The 20,236-nt window shown below is 39.1% G+C and overlaps 1 protein-coding gene across 8 annotated transcripts in view; it reads left to right on the top strand.

Moving 5' to 3' along the window:
* SP3 (Sp3 transcription factor) overlaps positions 1-20,236 on the top strand; it is a 55,717-nt gene that overhangs the window by 23,281 nt on the left and 12,200 nt on the right. For 4 of the 8 annotated variants that reach the window (XR_010579926.2, XM_065525655.1, XM_045367274.2 and 1 more), the window contains one exon: positions 6,766-6,807. The exons of the other annotated variants lie outside the window; for them this stretch is intronic. Coding sequence is in view for 3 of the 4 variants with exons in the window: in XM_065525655.1 (XP_065381727.1) it covers positions 6,766-6,807 (42 nt within the window). In the remaining variant the exon portion in view is untranslated. The remainder of the gene's footprint in view (positions 1-6,765; positions 6,808-20,236) is intronic. 8 annotated transcript variants of the gene reach the window in all.

The raw sequence follows: 20,236 nt of genomic DNA, 5'->3' as shown, positions 1-20,236 counted from the left end.
AAGCCAAGTCAGTAAATTACTTAAGAACGGAGGAGGGAATGCTTATCCCTTTCTTTTCTTTTTTTTAGACAGGGTCTCACTATCACCCAGGCTGTAGTGCAGTGGCATGATCACTGCCTCAACCTTCCAGGTTCAGATGACCTTACCACCACAGCTTCCCAAGTAACTGGGACTGCGTGTGTGTGCTGCCATGTCTGGCTTATGTTTTGTAATTTTTAGTAGAGATGGGATTTCGCCACGTTGACCAGGCTGGTCTCGAACTCCTGGGCTCAAGGTATCCACCTGCCTTAGTCTCCCAAAGTGCTGGGATTACAGACGTGAGCCACTGTACCTAGCATCATCTATTCATATATCGTGGAGGGTACATAAGATGAGAGAGAATGGGATATTGGATTTAGCAAGATAATGGTTGTTGGTGACTTTTAACAAGTGGTTTCATTGGAGTGCTGAGGGGGAAAGCATGAGTAGAATGATTTAAAAGGAGAAGAGGATTTAGTGAGAGAAATTACAATTTTTTTTTTCTCGTGTTATCAGCAACATTTGGCCGGGCGCGGTGGCTCAAGCCTGTAATCCCAGCACTTTGGGAGGCCGAGACGGGCAGATCACGAGGTCAGGAGATCGAGACCATCCTGGCTAACGCGGTGAAACCCCGTCTCTACTAAAAACTACAAAAAACTAGCCGGGCGAGGTGGCGGGCGCCTGTAGTCCCAGCTACTCGGGAGGCTGAGGCAGGAGAATGGTGTGAACCCGGGAGGCGGAGCTTGCAGTGAGCTGAGATCCGGCCACTGCACTCCAGCCCGGGCGACAGAGCAAGACTCTGTCTCAAAAAAAAAAAAAAAAAGAAAAGAAATAGATGGTAGCTGGAGGTGGACCTGGTTGAGGCGGTTGGTTTTCTAAGAATGTCGCCACAAATTAATGATTGCAAGCTGCTTATGAAGATCTAATGCCTGATGATCTGAGTGAATGGAACAGTTTCATCCTGAAACCATCTCCCCTTCAGCGGTGAAATTGTCTTCCATGAAACTGGTCCCTGGTGCCAAAAAGGTTGGGGAGCACTGTCCTAGACTGCTGTTAAGACATCTAGTCTAGGCTGAGTGTGGTGTCATAATCCCAGCACTTTGGGAGGCTGAGGCTGGGAGAATTGCTTGAAGCCAGGAAGTTGAAACCAGTCTGGGCAACCAAGCAAGACCTTGCCTTTAACCAAAAAAACAAAAAATTAGTTGATCACGGTAACATGTAACCATAGTCCTATCTGCTCAGAGAGGCTGAGATGGGAGGATTGCTTGAACCTAGGAGATCAAGGCTACAGTGAGTTATGATTAAGTCATTGCACTCCAGCCTGGGTGACTCTTTCTTAAAAAACAACTTTTATTTTCCATGCCTCCAATCTTTCCTCCTTTCTGGTGCATCAACACAGATTTATTTTTTTTAAAACAATTTTACATTTTTTATCTTTTTAATTCCTCTCCCAAAATCAGATGTAACTTTTTTTTTTTCGAGATGGAGTCTCGCTCTGTTGCTTAGGCTGGAGTGCAGTGGCGCAATCTTGGCCCACTGCAACTTCCGCCTCTCTGGCTCAAGTGATCCTCCTGCCTCAGCCTCCTGAGTAGCTGGGACTACAGGCCCACACCACCACACCTAGACAGTGTTTCACCATGTTGGCCAGATGGTCTCAAACTCCTGACCTCAGGTGATCCACCTGCCTTGGCCTCTCAAAGTGCTGGGAATTCAGGCATGAGCCACTGTGCCTGGCCAGATGTCACAAAAATTTTTAATCTTACTTCAAAAATGCTATAGTGGATATCCTTATGCAGATGTATCATTTCTTTTAAGTATGCATATCCGAAGCATATACATCTGAAAGCAAAATCCCAAGGTTGGAGAATATGTGCATTTTTAATTTTGTAAGACACTAGAAATGCTCCAATACATCATTTTTGTATCATTCATTTTCCCTAAACACAGATCATGTTGTTGCTTTCTGTAAAGACTGGCTCTTCCTTTACCTTTGAATTGAGGTCTCTTGAGTCTACAAATACTTACAGCGCTCTTGCTGTGCATGCCAGATACTGGAGTTACAAAGATGAGTATGATAATTCTTGCACTAAAGGTGCTCATAATCTAACAGGTTAGACTGTGATTTCTCAACCTCTGCACTGTTGATATTTTGGGCCTGGTGATTCTTCATTGTGGGGTTGTCCTCTGCATTGTAGGATATTGAGGAGCATTCCTGACTTACCCTCTAGACGCTGGTAGCACTCTGTACCCCCTGCAGTTGTGACAGTAAAAAAAAAATGGCTTCACACATTTGCCACATGTCCCCTGGAGGACAGTTCTTCATCTCCCCCTTAAGAATCATTGGGTTAGACAGACATGCACACAATTCTAGTATAATGTGATAAATGGTATGTTAACATTGAACCCCACAGCACTTTAGAAACAGGAATAGTGGAGTAACCTTCAGGTTGACATCTTTCAAGACTTAGCTCAGATACTACCTTATCCTGCAGCCTTCCTTTCTTCTTGCCAGCTTTGAATTACTGCTTGTTTAATAGCCCTTGTCCTTTGTCTCGTATTATAGCTAACATGTATTTCTTGTTTTGGAATTGGGCAGTCATTTCTTACTCATCTTTTTTTTCCTCCTTTTTTTTTAAATGGATAAAATGAAGAGATACCAGTAATAGATACAGAATAAACGTAGATTTGTGTGGAAATGTATAATGTAAATTTTACCTTAAATTTTACCTGTTTGCTTGCTTGCTTTTTTTTTTTTTTTTCTTCTTGGAGACAAAGTTTAGCTCTTGTTGCCCAGGTGGGAGCACAGTGGCGGCACTATCTCGGCTCACTGCAACCTCTGCCTCTTGGGTTCAAGCGATTCTCCTGCCTCAGCCTCCCGAGTAGCTGGGATTACAGGTGCCCGCCACCATGCCTGGCTAATTTTTGTATATTTAGTAGAGACAGGGTTTTACCATGTTGACCAGGCTGGTCTTGGAACTTTTGACCTCAGGTGATCCACCCTCCTTGGCCTCCCAAAGTGCTGGGATTATAACTTTGTTCAGATGTGAAAGTTGCATTCTGTTTGTTTCATACTTCTACCAATTCTGTAATTGTGCTAAATTTGTAGCTTTTTAAAAACTCTTGACGTTCAGAATTATGTTTCAGAAGCCAACATATAAACCTGTGACGGAAGAAACTTAAGCAAAAGGAACGTTAGGTTTAGTCTTACCTGCATATGAGAGAATTTAGGAGAATTAAATGACTTGCCTCAAAGTCATTTTTTAACACTGTAGATTTTGTGTATTTTTATTCTAATGACATGATGAGAGATTTTTAAAACGTAAATTCTTTATCTTTGAGCAGTACATAATGAAATATTTGCAGATGAAATGTTATATCTGGGATTTGTTTCAAAATGGCAGTTTGGGTTATACATGAAATACAGTTGTCCCAGAGTTTGTGGAATTTGGGTGATGGGCACATGGGAGTTTGTTATACTTTTCTACTTTGGTATATATTGGAGATTTTCTAGAATAAAAAGGTTTTGAGAATGTGAGTTTTAGCCTCATGTTTTTAATGAGTAGAAAATTTGGATTAAAAATATTATAAAATTTCTTTTTAAACATTTTTTTCTCAGACTTTAGTGAGCATCAGAAGGATTATTTAAAAACTTTTTTTCAAGAAATTTAACGTTAACTAAGATTGGACTTTAATTTTGGTTCCAACATCTCCTGTGATGTTTGGGTTAGTAAACTTTGTTCATAGTAACAGCTTGGGCAGGGTTTGAATACTTCCTTGATTCACAAGTGGAAGACGATTTTATGGTTCTGTTGTGAAAGCCTTGAAGATGAAGTTTTTACTGTTTAGGCTATTTTCCTGCATTATCTCTTGTGTTAATGAAGAAGGTAGTTGATAAATTTCAGGGAATAGCCAGTCACATAAAGCTGCAGTAGAAGTGTTCTTGGTTTTTCTTGCATATGAAGGGGAAAGTCAGATACATTTTTAATAAATCTCTTTGCTGCTTTCATTTGGCAGCCTTGTTTGGGCACGGGGATAATAAAGCCTCAAGAACTTGAGAGAGCGGGTGAACAAGTTTCTTACATTGAAACTATTTAGTCAAATATGTACTTTTTTTGTATTGTCTGTAAAAGTATGTACCTATTCATTTTCTCAGGAAGCTTACAGATTTATTGGAGTAAGATAGATACATGGAGCAGTAATCAGTATAAATCGGTGTATGATCTGCAATATAAATCAATGTAATAAGTCACTAAATTGCGTGATACAGATAACTGTGTAGAATTTCAGAGGAATAGAAAATCAAAGAAGGCTCCAGGAGACCTAATAGAGAAGAGAGAAGAGAAGGTTAATGGGGAATCTAGATTTGTATAGGTAGAGAGATGAGAGGAAGATGTTTACTAACAAGGTCTAAAAAAAAAAAAAAAAATAGAGGCAAGGCAAAGCATTTCTCCAAAAATGGTTTGTAAGATATTAATAGGTGTTATTAAATGTTATAAAAATGCTCATTAGCATGTTAAAAGTTTCTGAGAAATTCTGTGGGAAATGAACCTATTTAAGGAAAGGAAGCAGCATTTTTTTCTTTTTTAGATTATACCTCTGTAGTGATCAGTATTTCATTGGGTTAATTGTGAGGAACTACTTTGGGAAATGCTGTTATAGCATGTATAGAAATCTAGGCGGTTTGGTGACTAGTGCTGATAGGACACATTTGAATAAGTATGGTGAGAGAATGAAAAGCACTGAATACTATTGGTGAGGGTTTCACTATTTTTAACCTTACTTAAGTAGCCCATGAAAGTTTTTGAACAGAGGAATAATGTGAGTAAATCAATGCTTGGAAGACATATCTCCAGAACAGAGTGGAATGGGAAGAAACTAGCACCAAAGAAGGTAGGAGCGGGGCCAGGCGTGGTGGTTCACTCCTGTAATCCCAGCACTTTGGGAGGCCAAGGCAGGTGGATCACCTGAGGTCAAGAGCAGCCTGACCAATATGGTGAAACCTTGTCTTTACTAAAAATACAAAAAAATTAGCCAGGTGTGGTGGCGTGCGCCTGTAGTCCCAGCAACTCGGGAGACTGAGACAGAATTGCTTGAACCCAGGAGGCAGAGGTTGCAGTAAGCCGAGATTGCGCCACTGCACTCCAGCCTGGGTAACAGAGCAGGACTCCGTCTCAAAAAAAGAAGGTGGTAACGGGCCACTTTAGTTAAATGGAGGAAGGAAGGAAGGAAGAATGCCAGGCATTTCAAAATACGGATTTATAGGATTGGTGATTAACTATCAGGAATACAAGAGATGAATCCATTGTTTTAAAGTTGTATCATTGGCACATTTGTGAGGGGAAAACTGATCTGGTGACCCCAAAATGATAGTAGTTTGAATGGATTGAATTTGTGGTTGAAATAATTGTTGCTAGCAGAGATGGAGGGCTGAGCCTAGGACAAAGGAATGGAATTCTGTAGGAGAGGGGTGATAGACACAATTGAGGTCAGGAGAATTGATAAAACTGAACAAGGGAATTATAAAAAGGAAGATGCTTTGGGAAATTTTGGGGGGGGTGGAGTGGGGACCATAAAACTTATTAGCATCAGTAAAACATGCAGGAAATGTGTATTTTCTACCATTTCTAAGATACTCTTTTGGGATAGTAAAGTTTTAGTGGGTAATATATTTCTTTGGGTAACAGGAAAACAGGATTTCTCTTTCGCCTGACATTTGGCGTTGGAAAGTTTAGTTTGGACTCAGCTGATTAGTTTGGTGTTGGTGGTTTTGTTGGTTGGGTTTTGGTTTTGTCTTACTATTTTCCGTCAGGAAAGCATCTACATGAATTGTCTGTCAATTCTAGATATCACCTCTGCTTTATTTAAAAGAGCTTCTTTTAGCCTGAACTGATCATTAATAAGTTAGAATACCCAGCTTTGTATTTTTTGGAAACAGCGTCTCACTCTGTCGCCCAGGCTGGAGTGCAGTGGCATGATCATAGCTTACTGCAGCCCCGAACTCCTGGGCTCAATCAGTTCTCCCGCCTCGGCCTCTAATTTACAGGTGTGTGAGTCTTTGCACCTGTCCTAGAACATCGACTTTAAAACAGGTTTTGTAAGAAAGAATTAATTGCTGGTATCTGATACCAGTTAACATATCAGTACACTTATTCCCTAAGGAAAATTTGCCGCTATATTTACATAAGCCCTTCTTTTTGGTGCTTTTTTATTTTCTGCCACTTAAAGTATTTAATTCCCGTTACTTCATGTAATTCAGCCATTCATTACCTTGGATCCTCTTATATGCCAAAATTCCTTCTTGAATGTTTAAGTGAAGATGGAATAGAATGTATTTATTTTTAGAAGAAAGTTTCAGCCTTAGAACTGTAAAAGCAAAGCTTTTGACCTTGAAGGTAATACCTTATATTTGTTGATAAATAAGTAGAGAGCTGATTTAAAATTTTTTATTTACTTTTTATGTTTTACAGTGATGGGGTCTTGCTGTGTTGCTCAGGCTGGTCTTGAACCCCTGGCCTTGGGTAATCCTGTGTGCCTCCTGAAGTGCTGGGATTACAGGCCTGGCAGTTGACTTTCTATGTTACAGTGTTAATAAATGGCAGAAGTTAACTTTAAAGGGTGTAAGGAAATCTTTTTGAAAATTGGTGAAAATATCTTTAGTTTTGATTAGCATTATGTCATTTATTATTTCCTGCTTTCTCCCTACTTTTTATAAATAGTTTTTTTCACTCCTATTTAATTTTCTTTCAGCCTACGCTTGTTTCAACAGCAGTAACCACTCAAAAAGACTTGGTAAGAAAGTTTTAAAGAGGATTTGAAGTACCTGATGGCCAAAATGAATTTTAAAAAATTGTATTTGATGTCTATTCCCATTTTTGCTTTTTTTCCATTCTAATCAGTTAAGTTTTTGCTCTTATATTTTTAGAGGCAAGTTCTCTCTCACCCAGAGTGGAGTACAGGGGTACAATTATAGCTCACTGCATCCTCAAACTCCTGGGTTCAAGGGATCCTACTGCATTAGCCACCTGAGTAGGTGGGACTACAGGTGCCCAGCACTGTGCCTTGCTAATTTTTTTATGATTTGATTTTTTGTAATGGTGGAGTCTCACTATGTTGCCCAGGCTGGTCTTGAGCACCTGGGCTCAAGCTATCCTCCCACCTCTGCTTCCCAAGTACTTGGGACTACATAATCCAACTCTTATTTCCTCTTTTCATTTGCTTTTATTAAATCTTCAGGAATTTTGTTGAAGGGCAAATGATGTTCCATGGTAAAGAAATTTTGTCTTAGATTTACTGTTTGATCTAGTTAGTAGTAGTAGTTTATTCAAGTAGAGCTCTACCACTTTATCATTTCATTTGCTTTTTGAAGCAGGCTTATATCAGAACAAAAGGAAAATAAAGGTAGAATTTATTGAAAACATAGTTTGAAAGTTTTAAATTGTGATTTTATAAAGGTTATTTTACAAATGTTTTATTTTTATATATATATATAATTTTATAAATGTTCTTTGTACTGTCTTCCTAATATATCTGGTTCTCTTCTTCACCCAAGTTGGGTGTAGCCATGGAGCTTGCTTTGGCCAATGAAATATGTCATGGTGATTGATCCATTAGTCAAGAAAGCATGCAGTACACCCTCAGCTGATTTATGATGGATATGAATAAAAAATAGACCTTTGTTTTAAGCCACTGTGATTTGAGAGGTTGTTAGTACAACTTAATTTGCCCTGCTCTGTTATATAGGGGAGCCACTAGCCCTGTGATGCTGTTAAGCACTCGGAAATGTGGCTAGACTGAATTGAGATGTGCTGTTAAGTGTAATAAAATACAAACTGAATTTTGAAGTTTTAGTATAAAAAACAGAATGTAAAACATTTCATGAATAATTATTATTGATAAAAGATTGGAATTTAATTCTTTGGATATATAGGCATGCTTTATCGTGCTTCACAGATACTAAAATAAAAATGAAGGATGTGGCAACCTCATGTTTGAGCAAGTCTGTTGACCCCATTTTTCCATCAGCACGTGATCACTTTGTGTCTCTGTGTCACATTTTGGCAGTTCTTGCAATATTTCAAATGTTTCCATTATTTTATTTTATTTTTTATTTTTGAGGCAGAGTCACCCACTGTCGCCCAGGCTGGAGTGCAATGGTGCAGTCTCGGCTCACTGCAAGCTCCGCCTCCTGGGTTCACACCATTCTCCTGCCTCAGCCTCCTGAGTAACTGGGACTACAGGAGCTCACCACCATGCCTGGCTAATTTTTTGTATTTTTAGTAGAGACGGGGTTTCACCGTGTCAGCCAGGATGGTCTCGGATCTCCTGACCTCAGGATCCGCCCGCCTTGGCCTCCCAAAGTGCTGGGATTACAGGCGTGAGCCACCGCGCCTGGCCTTCATTATTATTATACTTCTTAACAGTGATCTGTAATCAGTGGTCTTTGATGTTACTGTTGGAATTGTCTTGGGGCACAACAGACTATGCACCCCCATAGAAGGTGAACTTAATTGATATAAAGGTTGTATGTTCTGACTATTCCAACAACCAGCCATTTCCCCATCTCTCTGCTTGGGCCTCCCTCCTCCCTGAGACACAACAATATTTAAACTAGGCCAATTCTGGGCACAGTGGCTCATGCCTGTAATCCCAGCACATTGGGAGGCCAAGATTGGCAGATCACTTGAGGTCAGGAGTTCAAGTCCGGTCTGGCCAACATGGTGAAAACCGTCTCTACTGAAAATACAAAAATTAGCTGGGTATGGTGGCAGGCGCCTGTCATCCCAGCCACTTGGGAGACTGAGGCAGAAGAATTGCTTGAACCCGAGAGGCAGATGTTGCAGTGAGCTGAGATCACACCACTGCACCCCGGCCTGGGCAAAAGAGCAAAACTCTGTCTCAAGAAAAAAAAAGAAGAAACTAAGCTAATTAATAATAACCCTACAGTAGCCTCTAAGTGTTCAAGTGAAAGGAAGAATTGCACATATCTCACTTTAAGTCAAAAGCTAGAAATAATTAAGCTTAGTGAGGAAAGCATATTGAAAGCCCAGATAGACCAGAAGCTGGGCCTCTTGTGCCAAACAGCCAAGTTGTGAATGCAAAGGAAGGGTTCTTGAAGGAAATTAAAAGTCCTATTCCAGTGAACACATGTGATAAGAAAGCAAAACAGTCTCATTGCTGATATGGAGAAAATTTTAGTGGTCTGGCCAGATCATACCAGCCACAACATTCCTTTAAACCAAAGCCTAATCCAGAGCAAGGCTCCTAACTCTCTTCAATTCTGTGAATGCTGATAGAGGTGAGGAAGCTGCAGAAAGAGTTGGAAGCTAGCAGATGAGTCCATGAGTTTTAAGAAAAGAAACTGTTTCCATACATAAAGGCAAGGCTGCAAGTGCTGATGTAGAAGCTGCAAGAAGTTATCTGGAAATTAACATCATTGATGAAAAGGGTCACGCTAAACAACAGATTTTCCGGCTGGGCGCGGTGGCTCAAGCCTGTAACCCCAGCACTTTGGGAGGCTGAGGCGGGAGGATCACGAGGTCAGGAGTTCGAGACCAGCCTGGCCAATATGATGAAACCCCATTTCTACTAAAAATACAAAAATTAGCCAGACGTGGTGGCGCCCATCTGTAGTCCCAGCTACTTGGGAGGCTGAGGCAGAAGAATCGCTTGAACCCAGAAGGCGGTTCAGTGGTTGAGTGGTTCAGAGATTGCAGTGAGCTGAGATTGCACCGTTGTACTCCAGCCTGGGAAACAGAGCGAGACTGTCTCAACAACAAAACAAAACAAAAAACCGCTAGGCTGGTCTCGAACTCCTGACCTCAAGTGATCCACTTGCCTTGGCCTCCCAAAGTGCTGGGATTACAGATGGGAACCACCATGCCCAGCCAGCAACCACCATCTTGATCAGTCAGCAGCAATCGACATTGAGACGAGACCCTCCACCAGCAAAAAGATTACAATTTACTGAAGACTCGGATGATTGTTGGCATTTTTTAGCAGTAAAGTTTTTTAAAATTAATGTACTTTTTGTTTTTTTAGACATAATGGTGTTGCACACTTGATAGACTGCAGTATAGTATAAACATATGTACTGGGAAACCAAAAAAATGGGTGGCTTTGTTAATTGCAATATTAGCTTTATTGTACTTGTCTGGAATAAAATCTGCAGTGTTTCTGAGGTATGTCTATATTAGGTTAAATGAAATATATTTTACCTTTGAGTTTTACTTTTTAAATGTAGCTGTTAGAAAATTTGAAGTTACTTATGTGAGTTGCATTGTATTTCTGTTGGACAGCATCTGTGTTGTTACAGCCTATCATCACTTAAGTCAAAATTTATACAAAGAATAGTATGCTCTAACAAAAAAACTTCAACTGTGGCATTGGCTTGAGAGTCAGGCAGCAAGGAAACTGATGTTAGATGCTAGGAACATTATGATGCAGAGAACAATATTATATAAAACTTTCCTGCAATAACTTGGAAGGCAAGTAGTATACCTAATGCATTTGTAGCTTTTGGGATAAGGTTGGAAAACAAATTGTATTTTAACTGGTACTGGTTTCATTTGACAAGGTGTTATACAACGGAAAGAGATGAGCTAGAAAATAATTGTTTAGTTTCCAAGTATGAATGAAAAGCAATACAAAGGGTCCAGAAATTTGGGAATTTGTAGGATTAGAAGAAGCAGTTGCTGCTGCTCCTTTTTTTTTTTTCCTTTTTAAATAAATTAGAGACACAGTCTCCCTGTGTTGCCCAGGCTAGTCTCAAATTCCTGGGCTCAAGCAATCCTCCCACCTTGGCCTCCCAGAGTGCTGGGATGAGCCACTTTGCCTGACCAGTAATTGCTTTTTACCTCCAATCAGTAAGAGACACAACTGAAAAGGCTTTTGAGTAAATAATTGAAATCCATTTTTTTGGCAGGATCCAGTCAGGGTTATGAACATCACTTCCATTGTTAAAATGTCTGAAAGGATTAAGGTAATTCAGAGTAAAGGCCAACTTGAGAGGGAATTGCTTTTCAGTTGGGTTAGGGGAAAGAGACTAAAAGGTATGGATTCCCTGCTAAAGCCAGGTAAACTCAAAGTACCCATAGTTAGGTAGAGAGAAATAGACACATTGTCTCATGGGGCAAGAAAGCGAAGAAAAGTAGTAAATCTAAGAGGCATATCTTAGAAAAAAGCTTTGGTTCTGGACATTGGCGCTTGAAACCGGATAGTATCAAATAGATAAGCCTTCTAATTTTTTCAGGGAGAGGCATAGCCAGAAGTCTGAATAAAGTACAACTGCTTGATACATAATGATCTTGCTCTCTGCCCCGTGCCTGCCTAACCTATTTGCTTCCTGAGAATTCTGCTCTGCTAAGGAGTCACTTTCTGATGTCCACTTCACTTTTAGCGGTAGAAGATAACAGACCAGGAAAAGCCTTCCAGAAGGCAGAACCTAGAGGCACAGAGAACAGCACACTTAGAAACTCCTCCCAGGGGTCAATCAGAGCATTCCCCACCTTCCAGGCCAGAGAGCCCTTGCACAGTCTGTTCAGCCTGGCTTATGAATTGCTATGAACGACTGACTGTTGTCTTATTTTCTTCTTTTGAACTGGAGCATTTTTTATATTCTGTCAGTATGTATTGTGTGTTTGAAGGGAGGTAGATTACTTGTTTTAATAGGTCTCTGTGAAGAGGGGCTGCATCTGGACTTGATATAGAGGTGATTTCCCCATCAACACAGATCCTGTCCTTTGAACTTACTGCTGAGATTGGATGGGATATTTGGGTTGCCTTCTGAATGGAGGGACAGATGTGTTTTTTCATGTGGGAAGAATAAATATTTGACAGCAGGGGGACTAGGGAGTCATGATTCTTCATAAAATAATCATAGAATTGCCCTTTCCTTTAATTCTTAATGTCAGGCATGGCCATACGCCTTTTTGTGACAAAGCGTGAGTGGAAGTTTAAGAGCAGAATGTGATTTTCCACGTTTTCTTTCACCTTTGGCAAGGTAACTTTGGAAGCATGTATCAAGTGGAGCCTGGACTCCTGAGGTGCTATCATGATCAGATCTCCCTTACCAACCTGAATTGGACATTTGAAATTAGTGAAAAATAAACTTTTGTTTTATCAAAGCCATTGAGCTTTTGTGATTGATGTTACTGTAGCACAACTTCACTGATTCTCATTAATGTGTTAGATTGTAATTTTGGTCAACAAATGTTCACCCAATATAGTTGTTCAATAAATGTTTGAATCAAATATGTAAAAATGTGAGGGCAAAAGAAAAATGTAAAAATTCTAAAACTGCCAAGATCCAGGTCTTTGGCTTTTATTCTTTGTGTGATAGCCAACTCACATGTTGACTACGGGTCCTCTAATTATATAGGTAATATGGCAGGGATTATTCAGGTAGCAGACACAGGGGAAAATAGAAAACAAGCTTGTAAATAGGAGTTCAAAGCAGGTACATAGGTGTGGTTTAGTGGATCATTTAAAGCATTGTTTCTTCTATTTCTGTTGATACTAACTCAAATTAGGATTGTTTACAGTCTGCAGAAAGTGTTGGAACGGAATTGTTTTGTTTAAAGGCAGTTTTTTTTAATGAAGAAAGAAATGCCCAAACCATGTTTTTTTGTTGTTGGTTGGTTGTTTTTCCCCTAGCCATTGCAGCAGTGGCAGAAACATCAGTTTTAGTCCAGTGCTAGAGCAGAGCCTTTTCTTCAAATGACATCTTAGGCAGAACTCCAGTGTATAAAACTCATATTAATGGGGCTGCTCTGACTTTTATGAGGGCCTGGGGCCCTCTTCTCTGCTGACACTTACAGTATTCTTTATGGAAACAGTTTGAAATTCCCTATATGAAGCAGATATACCTGCCGTGGCCATCTTCATTTTCAAGGGTTTGGGTTTCTTAAGAGTAGCCTTAGATCCTTTCTTTAGTCCTGATTTATTTAATGTTTATATACAGTTTTAACAGTTCCGACTGATTTCCAAGTTTAAAACTGGCTTGGAAAATGTACAGTAGAAAGGATGATGGGTACGGTAACCTGGTAAGTGGAGGATGGAGAGTGGATTATCACCAGAGTTGGGAAGAAGGCAGGAAAAACAAGTAGAAGAAATGAAAAACTATAATTATGAATGTTTTTAGTTCAGTGTTCTAGGGCCTATTTGATACCATAAATTACTTTTAATAATGAATTGGAATCATTAGACAAAGATTAAATAACATTCTGAGCTTCCTGCCAAGGAAAGTAGGTAAATGTGTAATTGATTCTGTAGGAATTTTTGTTCAAGATATGATAACTATTTTAAATAACTCATGTCCTGAAGGTTTTGAATTTTAGAAGTTTTTGATGTATTTTTAAAGCGATACACAATTAAAAGTAGTTTAATTAAAATATTTTATAATTAAAGCTTAAAAGGACCTCAAGTTAAATTTGAGAAAATGAATTTATATTGTGATATATGCCATTACTATTACATTTCAACAAGTTATAAGAATGATACAGGCCGGGCGCAGTGGCTCACGTCTGTAATCCCAGCACTTTGGGAGACCGAGGCGGGTGGATCACCTGAGGTCAGGAGTTCAAGACCAGCCTGGCTAATGTGACGAAACCCAGTCTCTACTAAAAAATACAAAAATTAGCCGGGCGTGGTGGCAGACACCTGTAGTCCCAGCTACTGAGGAGGCTGAGATAGGAGGATTACTTGAACCCTGGGAAGTGGAAGTTGCAGTGAGCAGAGATCACACCACTGCACTCCAGCCTAGGTGACCGAGTGACACTCTGTCTTAAAAAAAAGATATGTAGTTGATATGGTTTGGATCTATGTCCCCACCCAAATCTCATGTTCAATTGTAATCTCCGGTGTGGGAGGAAGGGCCTGGTGGTGATTTGATCATGGGGGTGGTTTCCCATGGTTTAACACCATCCTTCTTGGTGTTGTCTTGGTGATAGTGAGTTCTTGTGAGATCTAGTTAAGAGTATGTGGCACCTCTTGCCACCCTCTTGCTGCCCTGGTCATGTGACTTGCCATCTATCCCTTTGCCTTCTGCCCTGATTGTAAGTTTCCTGAGGCCTCCCCAGAAGCAGAGCAGATGCCAGAATCATGCTTCCTATACAGCCTGCAGGACCATGAGCCAATTAAATGTTTTTAAAAAATAAATTACCCAGTCTCAGGTATCTCTTCATAGCAGTGGGAGAACAGACTAATACAATAGTATCTAAAAAGCATAACCAGCTCTGTTCTGTCATGGCTATTTTTTTAGAATATTTTAAATGACTTCAGGCCATTCATTTGAAAAGTTTTAACTGCAGTATGCAATTAGAATGACTTAGTTAATAGAATTAATGTGGAAGCCAGATAATTTTAAAATTATCTGGGCATTGTGGCCCAATTTATTTTTGATAGAGACAGGTCTTACTGTGTTGCCCAGGCTGGTCTCAAACACCTAGACTCAAGTGACTCTCCCTCCTTGGCCTCCCAAAGTGCTGGGTATTACAGGCATGAGCCACCATGCCCCTCCTCTGGTACATTCTATAGGATGCTTAGCACTTGTCCTGTTGGAAGACAGGGCTTTTCTGGGAACCACGTGCCTCATTTTTGCATTCTTGGTGAGTAGCATAAATACATGTATAGAACCTGGAAGAAAACATATATCTATTTGCTAGAAGGCATAAAAACTGAGAATAAGATTATAATAGGTACAGCTATTAAACACTAAGAGATGAGGTTAAAAAATAATATATATTATTGCTATTTTGTATGTTTCCTTCATTGGTCTTACTAAAGGAGGCTTGAAAAGCAGTGTATTTTGTCCTCAAGTAGTTAGACTAAGTTAGACTAGACATTGTGATACAATGCTTAGATTAGGTGATTGGGAGGTGGGAAAGGAGGTTAAACTACATTAAGATCCAGTTTTTGTTGTAGTCATAATTTGTTTTGAATCAAGAGCAGTTTGAATACTTAACCTTATTCATAATAGGCAGCTTCAGATCTTTAATTGTCCCTAAAAATTCAGTCTACTCTTAAGATGAACATTTAGTACATTTTAGTACATTTGATTTGAGAGTTGTGAGTTACTGCTGCTTATAGCAGATCACTTTCCTGCTGTTTCTTGGATAGCAGTTAGGAATTACTGAGAACTATCTTTTTGTGTGTGTGTACTATTTTAACCTGGTAGAATGGCTTTAAAAAAAAAAAAACCTTTATAGTAAATTTAAAGTAGTCTCTTTTTTTTTATCTGAAGGGGAGAGGAAAACTAGTGCCCAGAGCTTATGGGGACAAGGTGGAGCCTTAGGAAAGCGTATTGTGTGTCATAATAACTTGTAATATTGCTGTGTATCCTTCATAGTTTCTCTGACCTTCTTACCTGTGACATTGAGGATTTTATCCATTAGGTTTCTAAAATAAGTCCTCTGTGGGAGTGGGAAACAATAGGGGAGATTTGCCAGATTTAAAAAAAAAATTGTAAAAAACACATAACATTAAATTTACCATCTTAACAATTTTTAAGTGTATAGTTCAGTAATGTTATGTATATTCACATTGTTGTGTAACACATATCTAGAATTTTTCATCTTGCAAAATTGAGACTCTTTACCTTTTAAATACCAACTTCCCTTTCCCTCTCTCCCCCATTTGGCAACTGCCTTTTTTCTTGCTGTTTCTGTGATTTTGACTACTTTAGGTACTTCATATTCATGGAATCATAGCTGTCCTTTTGTGACTAGTTTATTTCACTTAACATAATGTCCTTGAGGTTCGTCAGTGTTGCAGTGTGTGACAGGATTTCACATGCTACATACACATACTATATACATACAATAGAATATTTCACATATAATAGCGTATGTGGCTGGGCGCGGTGGCTCACACCTCTAATCCCAGCAGTTTGGGAGGCCGAGGTGGGCGGATTGCCTGAGGTGAGGAGTTCGAGACCAGCCTAACCAACTGGCGAAACTTGGTCTCTACTAAAATTACAGAAATTAGCCCGGTGTGGTGTTGCATGCCTGTAATTCCAGCTACTTGGGTGGCTGAGGCAGGAGAATAGTTTGAACCCGGGAGGTGGAGGTTGCAGTGAGCTGAGATCACGCCCCTGCACTCCAGCCTGGGCAACAGCGAGACTCTGTCTCAAACAGACAAAAATAGTCTATGTATAAAGTTTCTTTATCCTTCCTAGATTTTTAAATTCACTTTGATTTAATTAAACTAAAACTAAATAAAATTGCATATATTTATATACAGGGAAGCTAACTTAAAGCTTCTCTTCCTGTGAACTGGCCCTGGTAGGGAGTTGATCTTTAGCAATATATGTAATATGGTTTTGCACAGTTTTCCATCTTACATCCTGGCTGCATCCATTTTCAACTGTGTGACTTCAGGCAAACTACATAACCTCTTTGTTTTCTCATCTAGAAAGGAAGGGGAAAAATAACCTCAGTGTAGTTGGGAGCATGACATGAGTTAATATATGTAAGTACTTAGAATAGTGCTCAACAAGTAGTAAATCCTTATCTTATGTGTTTAGCCATCATATTTATCATTGGGGAGAGTAGGACACTGTTTAACAAGGGCTTAACTAGTACTCCAGATTTAATAAGGTGAAGTGAATATCTCACTAGTCAGTGTACTAATTACAGGTCACATAGTCTTTTTCTCACATATTTGTGGCAAGACTATAAAATGAGATCTTCTGTAATACATATTAGGAAATCAGTCATTTCTGGTTATGTTCATATGTATGTGTATGTAAGATAATTTGGAAAACTATAAAAATGAAAGATTAATAAAAGATTAATTTCAAATGGGAGGACAGGAGCAGTTTATAGAAGAATAATGATCCAAATCTAAGGAGATGGCATTTGGGGGAAGAGATTGCTTGATGTTAAAGCAGAGATGGTGATTATTTATCCATCCATCTATATTTTTAAAATTATTATTATATTTGGTAAGGGGATAACATTTAGTTTTAAAAACCTACCCCTAAAGTGTTAACTTCTTTTAGCATTAGTGAAGGAATATTTTTAGGAATTCATATCTATAATTTAGAACTATCCCCTTAGAAGAAAAGTTGGAAAAAAGCTTGGTACCTCTGAAATATCCATAGGAATCTGAGGAATAATGAAACTTTATAATACATGAGATATTGTAGGATTATCCAGTGGTTCTGTTAGATGATTTTTATGGCAGGTGAAGCTGATTAAAGGGAAAATGTAAATTTTTAGAATCAAATGAAGTAATTTCATCAGTGCTTAAAAAAGTCGAAGGCAGAAAATATGAAAGACTTTGATAAGAACAACAAAATCTTAATGGCACACTATTGATAAAAGATAATGTCTCATTTTATCAACCATACTGTAATTCATATTTATCTAATGTTAGCTATTTAAATTAAATACACGTGTTCCAGACTTGATAAATTGGTTAAGAATTTATCTTAAATGTTCTATTAGCTGTATTGATAAATAATTAGCAGTTAATTTTAGGAAGAGGTATTTAGGATTTTCTTGTAATATTTTTAATAGAAATCTAGGCATGCCCTGAGTTATTGATACTTAACTAATATTGAAAATTAGCCTTATCTTTGTAACCATGTTGTGTTTGTGTGTGTATGTGTATATTTCATTATTTAAATTTTCTGTTTTCTTCTCTTCAATTCTTGCCCAGGTGTGCAGAAATTGTTTTTCTTTTGTACATATCCCTTTTGCAAGCTTGTTTTATTGGTAGGCCTTGAAAACAACCATAATCACAGGACAGAGATACTGTCAGTGCAATACCTCGCCAAATGAAAAGGAAACATTTTGAGGTGGAAAATAGACATAAAGAAAAAGTGCTGTTTATAAAATTCTTAAATGTGTCATGCACATTTCCTTGTATTTCTCTTTTCATTGCTTAAATTTTTTGCATACTTTTCCTCAAATATTAATCAAATGTAAATAAGCACATTCGTTTCTTTATACTGCTAGCATGCACTATTGCTACAGAATATAAAGGCTGATATACAAATATTTCAGGTACCCTTATGTGTCAAATCTACCTTTGTGGGCTAACCTAGGAGCTGTACTGCCAATTTTATAATGCTTGCTTTTACAGCAAAACTCTTGGAAACAGTTACCTGTACTTGTTTACAGTTCATCTCCTTCCACTTTCTGGAGTCTGTACTAAGCGGAGTTTTGTGCTCACAGTTCTTGTCAAGATCACCAGTGATTACCACAATGTTATATCCAAGGATCATTTCTTAGTCCTTGTTTTACTTGACTTTTTAAGTATTTGACACAGTTATGTTCTTCTCTAAATGATTTCTTCAGTTTGACTTCTGACACCAGTTGCCTCATATCTCACTGGCCACTCTCAGTCCTCTTTGCTGGTTCTTTTTAATCTCTGCTTGTTAATTTTGGAGTGCTGCGGGGTTTCCTCCTGTCTACATTATATTCCAGATGACTCTCAGTACCTAACATATATGCTGATATTGTCAGGCCATATTTCTACCTGAACTCCAAATCCATTGACTGCCTTATCAACACCTTCATTTGGATATTCAATAGGCATTCAGAACTTTCATATTTCAAAATAGGCCCCTGACTGGCACCCCTCCCCTGCAGTCTTTTCTACCTTCAGTTTACCCTATCTCAGTCAATGGCAAGTCCATCTTTCTAGTTGCTCAGGATTAAAACAAAACAAAACAAAAACCTTGGGAGTGTTTTTAACTTCTTTCTGTTCTTGCTTCTCACATGATAACCTGTTATCAATCTGTTAGCAGATGTCTTTGACTCTACTTTAAACATATTTTCTGACTGACCAATTCTGCCCCTCCTCATCAATACCCTAGCTTCAGGCCACCATCATCTCTTTTTAAGACTGTGTCAGACCATTCCTGTATTACTATAAAGAAATATCTGGGACTGGGTAATTTATAAGAGGTTTAATTGACTCAATTCTGCAGGTTGTACAAGAAGCATAGTGCTGGCATCTGGTTCTGGGAAGGCCTCAAGAAGGTTTTACTCATAGCAGAAGGCAAAGGGGGAATGGGCACGTCACATGGTAGAAGTAGGGGGAGGAGAGAGACAGAGAAAGAGAGAGTAGGAGGGAAGGTGCCACATGCTTAACCAGATCTCTTAACTATTGCAAGAACAGTGCCAGGACAGTGGTGCTAAACCATTTATGAGAAATCTGCCCCCTTGATCCAGTCACCTCCCACCAGGCTCCACCTCCACCAGTGGGGATTACATTTCAACGTAAGATTTGGGTGGGGACAAATATCTGAACTATTTCAGGGTCTTGCTTTGTTGTCCAGGCTGGAGGGCAGTGATGTGATCATGGCTCACTGCAACCTGACCTCCTGGGCTCAAGTGATTCTACTACTTCAGTCTCCTGAGTAGCTGGAACCACAAGGCATGTGCCACCATGTCTGCCTTGCCTTTTGTTTTGTTTTGTTTTTGGATAGTGACGGGACCTCTCTCTGTTGGCTCAGGCTGGTCTTGAACTCCTAGGCTCAATCGTTTCTCCCGCCTCAGTCTCCCCAAGTGCTGGTATTGCAGGCATGAGCCAACACACCCAGTCAGCTTGAACTTGTAACTTGCTAACTGCCTTATCCTTAGAACCTAGAACAGTGACTGGCACATTGTAGCCGTACACATAGTTGTTGAATGAATAAAATTATATTCTAAATTTCATATTATGAATTTAATTTGTGGGACACACTCATTTTAAGTTTTTTTTTTAATTTGTATAAAAATGGGGGAAGGTTTAGTAAACTATGTGGGAACTAGAGGTAAAGCAAAAAAACTGTCTTTAACAGTTCCTAATCACCTATAAATTACGTTAAAGTATTTAATTTAGAATAATCTTTATATTGAAGTATAATGTGCATTCAAAAAATATACAGATCATATGTATATAACTTGATGAAATTTTACAAAATGAACACATAGAAGAACTACCACCCAAATCAAGAAATATGATATTACCAGCAACCCAGAAATCTCCCTGTACTCAGTCATATATTTCCCGCAAAAGTAGGCAGTCACCACTCTTCTCTCACCATGGAGCACCCACTCCCTTAACATTTAAATAATGTTTTTTTAGACTGGGCTCGGTGGCTCATGCCTGTAATCCCGGCACTCTGGGAGGCTGAGGTGGGTGGATCACTTGAGGTCAGGAGTTCGAGACCAGCCTGGCCAACATGGTGAAACCCTGTCTCTACTAAAAATACAAAAATTAGCCGGGC

The sequence above is a fragment of the Macaca fascicularis genome, chromosome 12, assembly GCF_037993035.2.
Source record: "Macaca fascicularis isolate 582-1 chromosome 12, T2T-MFA8v1.1".
Taxonomy (NCBI): Eukaryota; Metazoa; Chordata; class Mammalia; order Primates; family Cercopithecidae; genus Macaca; species Macaca fascicularis.
Note: the sequence above shows the minus strand (reverse complement) of the source record. Positions and strands in the feature narration are given on the sequence as shown.